The sequence below is a fragment of the Talpa europaea genome, assembly GCF_964194135.1.
Source record: "Talpa europaea genome assembly, chromosome: 13".
NCBI classification, from domain to species: domain Eukaryota; kingdom Metazoa; phylum Chordata; class Mammalia; order Eulipotyphla; family Talpidae; genus Talpa; species Talpa europaea.
The window spans coordinates 19251256-19256024 of NC_140080.1; the positions used below are offsets into that span (position 1 = coordinate 19251256).

The window sequence follows — 4769 nt, forward strand, 5'->3', positions numbered from 1 at the left end:
TTTCACCTCTGTTTCCCTGCTCTTTGCTGTCAGAAATGTAATTGTATTCTATCCCTTGTGCTTGCTGAAAACTATCACACTGTGTATTCAGGAAATTGCATTACAGTACTATAAATACTTTTCTGAGAACTTTTAATTAACTGATAACACCTAGAACTTTCTTGTCATAGTTAATGTCTCAAGAGATGATACAGTGGAATCCTCTTGGGAAGCCATTCTGTTTTCAGCAGTTCATTACAGCAGGAAGCAGGTTTCTGTAACAGACCATCTCTTAACTGTTCAAGTGACACAGCTTGATGATTTTATCAACGTACGAAAGTTCAAGTGCCCAGGTCTTCTCAATGAATACCTCTTAGAAGTTTTCCAAATGCCTGATGCCTTAAACTGAAGAGAACTCCATGTCCGGACTAACTGATTTACCTTTCACCATGAAACTATCTGCAGACCTGCTTGACATCATTGCTTGTTCTGTCCTCATCACCGTGAGCTGTGTTGGAAACCTGTGTTTGTTTCACTCTACGAGGAAATGTATTGCCGGGCACTTGCAGACCTCCTTTCTTCTAATTTTCAGTCTTGTTTGTGTCCACCTCATTAAAAACTTGGTGGTGAATGTCTTGAAAATTGTTGATTCTTCTGGTTTCACGTTGGATTTGGCTGGCTGCAAGGTTCTCCACTTCACGGCGGCCCTGACGACATCCCTGGCCATCTGGTTCACATTATACTTCGCGCTGCTGTACCACCAGAAGCTGTCCCTAACAGTCCACCCCTTGAGTGAGGCTCCAAACCCAGATCGTCCGCAGCGGTCCTTGAAGGTGGTGTCTGCGCTTTGGGTGGCTGGTGTGGTGGTTTACACTCCCATCTTACTTTATACCAGAAAATCAGATCACCTGAACTCGGGAAATGACACCACGTCTACGTACAAGCTCTACGCGGATTGCCCGATGGACTTTGGAAACCAGCAGGTAGCCTTTTACTATGGGAAGATATTTCTAGCTCTGGTTGATATTGTTCCTTTAGCCTCCTTGGTCTTTGTCTGTTGCTGGATGTCTTATCTCCTTTTGGAAAGAAAAAAAATGACATATGGAGACATCTGGATTGGAGATGATGATTCAGAAGTTGAAATCCTGAGAGGCGCCAAGTTTAGTATTTTATTAATGTGGCTGATCACTCCACTTTGGATTTCTCACTTCATCTTAGTCTGTTTCTTGAAAGACTTGGCAGGCTGTGTCTTTTTTCCAGCTGTTCTCACAGCCCTCTCCTCAGGCTTTTCTGCTTTCAGTCCTTTCCTGCTTATGCTGGTGAATTACAAAATGAAGTTGGTAGCCTTCTGTGGTGCCAAAGAGGAAAAGGCCACACCACTGCCTGCAAATGATGTTCCGTCTCCGTATGCTTAATGGCAAAGAATTCGGTTTTAATTACCTGGAAACAAGTCCCCTCATCGGACGGTGCAGCTGAAGTTTTCATCGCTGATGTAAGCAGTTCCTGAAAAGGGAACTCGAAGATTGACTTCTCCCCCAAAATAGACTTCCGAGGGGTGAAGAGATGAAAATAGATAAACCCGGGCCTCCCTGGTGGCGCAGGGGTTAAGATGCAACCTATGAAGCAATCTGCAGCCACTGCAGCACAGTTCAATTCCCGGCCAGGGAGCTACCCACATAGCACAGCAGACCTCTCCTGCCTCTCCCACCGCTCCCCTCAGCAGGGTACTTCAGTCCATCACTCTGCCTGTTCTGTTCCCTGCTCTGTCTCTGGTGAATCCTCTCACCCCCTGCATCTCTGGCCTGTACCCCAATTCTTTTATAAAAATAATAATTCTTAAAAAAAAAGAAAATAGATAAACCCAAGTTTTAATAGGTTGAAGAAAAGTAGTGATTGAAATGTTTGCTATAAAGTACAATACCAAGATTTTTAATGTGGAAATTCTAAAGTGATTCAACAATGATCAGTCTGGAAATGAACTCAGCATAACAAAAGATAAACGTGTTTACTCCGTGTGAGGTATTGTATTAAAAAACACCCTATCATTGAAAGTGACATAACACTTCCTAGCTGAATTCCTCACGACACTTAACTATAATCTTGCATTTTCATCTTAAGTTTTTCTTGAAATGCTTTGACACATACTGGAAGTGCATTATTTAGGTATGCAAAATCAGTTTTTGCACTTTTAATCATAGTACCTCATCTATGCTGGAAGCAAATTTTGTTCATTTTCCTTCTGCTAAGTGTCTTTAGTAAAGTAGGGTTAGATAAAAGCATTGAATTAAAGAATTAGTACTTGTTAAGTCATTCTCTGTGTAAGTATAGATGTGCAAATATTTGGTTACTGCAGAACCCACTGTGTTTTCTTAACCACCTAAAGATCAAAATCGACTCTTTCTAGAAAAAAGGGACACGTGTTTTATAGAAATTTGTATCTCTTCCTCTGATAAACTGATACATTTAAAATTGGTACATTTATTATTAAACTGGTACATTTAAAATGGAAGAATAGATAAAATCCTCATAATAATTTGATTTTTGGACTTGGATGCAATAAAAAATAAGCACATTATGGTTAAAAATACATGGTCAGGTTTTTATTTTTCACAGTTACCCAGTGTAGCCATTTGGCCTGCTTCAGATTCAGTGAGTAATTATCTTAAATATTTTGTGATGCATAATATACATGTTGTATAAGCAGTGAATTTTAAGCTAATTTTATTACAGTTTTGCTTTTTTTTTTCATTTTTGTCTTCATTCGTAGACCTGGGTTTGATTATTCTGCAGTTCTAATGAATGAATATCCCTAAATTGAGATTCTTGCTCTTAAAACGTTGCATATGAAATGATCAACCTGGATCTCATTAACAGGGGAAACTTAGAACATCTTTGGTGTTATGGAGAAAAGACATTTTAAAGAAACCAAGGCCCAAATTTTGTAGGTTTTTTAGGCCAGAGTCTGTCCCTTTTATGGCACAGGGAATTTAAACACATTAACATACTAACATACACATGCGCGCACACACACACAGATTTAAAACCTTCTTGATGTGTGTGTGGTCTTCATGGAAAATGCTTAGTTGAGTCCACTGAGGCAGTTTAATCAGAAGGGCACTAGGATGGATCCTGTCTAATGAAGTTAACATCTGGGGAGATGGAGGATGCAGAGGAGAGGTCACCTTCTTTTAATTAAGCACAGATGTAGTCAGAGCTGGGACGAGTCATTGATCTTAGGTCTTAGCTCTCGAGTATGATTCTGGAACCAGCATCACCTGGGGACTTGTTAGAAGTGTAAATTCTCAGGCTCCAACCCACACCTATCAAGTCAAAAACCCTCAGAGTTGGACCTAGTATTGTTTTAATAAGCCTTCTGGGTGAGTCTCACAAACTGAACTTGGAGAACTTCTGGTCCAGAAGTTTCGTCCTCACAAATCCTGAGAGCGGAGCCAAGAGAACTGACTCGCACTGTAGTCCTTAGTGTTCCCCACACACATTGCTACTATGTCCACTTCTCTTTAAAACAGCCATTAGAATTGTCATTTGTATTCCTGCCATACATCCTCAGCAGTACCCGCCAAACAAACCCACTGCAGAAATCAAGTAATCTTTGCAAAATCAAGAGTAACGCATGACTGCTTCAGGTGCGCCAAAAATTTGGAACTTGAGTTGGGATAGTTTCCTGTACTTACCCGAGTAAGGGATCCAGTTCCCAAATTATTCCATAGTTCCTTTCCAGAAGCCAGTGCAAGACAGAGTTGGCGTAAGCCCATGCTCAGATTTCCAGTGCTAGAAATGTTTCCTTTTTTCTTCCCAGATATTTTCTTGTAGTTCGAGCCTCATTAGGTCATAGTTTTGTCCTTGTGGAATTGATGTGCTTGCATCCATAACAGAGAGCAAATCGTATCCTCACTCAACAAACAACATTCCAATTCTTTAAAAAATTGTTTTTTATTAACTCTCTTGCTCTCTCTTTTTTCCTCTCTCTGACCTGCCATAGTTCATTCATTTTCCTGGTGGCATCAGAATGACCGAGAAAATAGGATAAAGGAAGCTCGGTAAACACAGCCATGGGCACTCACTGAAGAGGAGTTTCCTTTTTTTTGTTTTTTAAGAAGTGGGGTACAGGCCAGAGTCAAGGGCGGGTGAGAAGATTCACCAGAGAGAGTGGGGAGCAGAACAGGCAGATGTACCGAAATACACTGCTGAGGGGAGCAGCAGGCGAGGCGGGAGAGGTCTGCAGCACCCTGTGGGTTGCTCCCCAGCCAACTGGGGATCAAATCTTGCCTCAAAGGTCACGGAAAGCCTCACAGAGCTCTGTGCAATCCCCTGCGCCACCAGGGAGGCCCTGAAGAAGAACTTTAAAAATTGGTAAAGGGCTGTCTTGAGGTCCTGGTTTGGTTTCAGGTGTTTCTGCTGCCACCTCACAGTCCACAGAATCTTTGAGTTAGAAGGTCCTCCCCTTGGAGGGATTCTCATCTTCCTTCCTCAGAGACCCCCTCCATGCTTCTTGGTGAACAATTTCTTGCCGGGGTGGTTGGGAGCTCATAAAAGCAGCCATTCCATCTACGCCCATTCCAGATGTTGTTATTAGAAAGTCTTTGCTGATGTTGGCCTCCTTGAAACTTCCTTCAAGATCTACCCTTTTACTGATGGGTAGAGAGAGAGGAGTTTTTCCCCTTCGCCACATAAGAAGTTTCCTAGCTGTGCCAGACGAGGAAGAGTTGCCAGCTCTCATGGCTTCCCTCCTCTGACTCTGAACTTTCGGGTTTGTCTGTGGCCTTCTTAAG

The 4769-nt window shown here is 42.1% G+C and overlaps 1 protein-coding gene across 1 annotated transcript; it reads left to right on the forward strand.

Annotated features, from left to right (window-relative positions):
- Window positions 1–428: 428 nt before the first annotated feature.
- LOC311182885 (uncharacterized protein) lies at window positions 429–1394 on the forward strand (the record flags this gene model as incomplete). The annotated part of the gene is made up of 1 exon (XM_084252008.1): window positions 429–1394. One exon carries the CDS (start codon window positions 429–431, stop codon window positions 1392–1394), a length of 966 nt encoding a protein of 321 aa, XP_084108134.1.
- Window positions 1395–4769: the final 3375 nt, after the last annotated feature.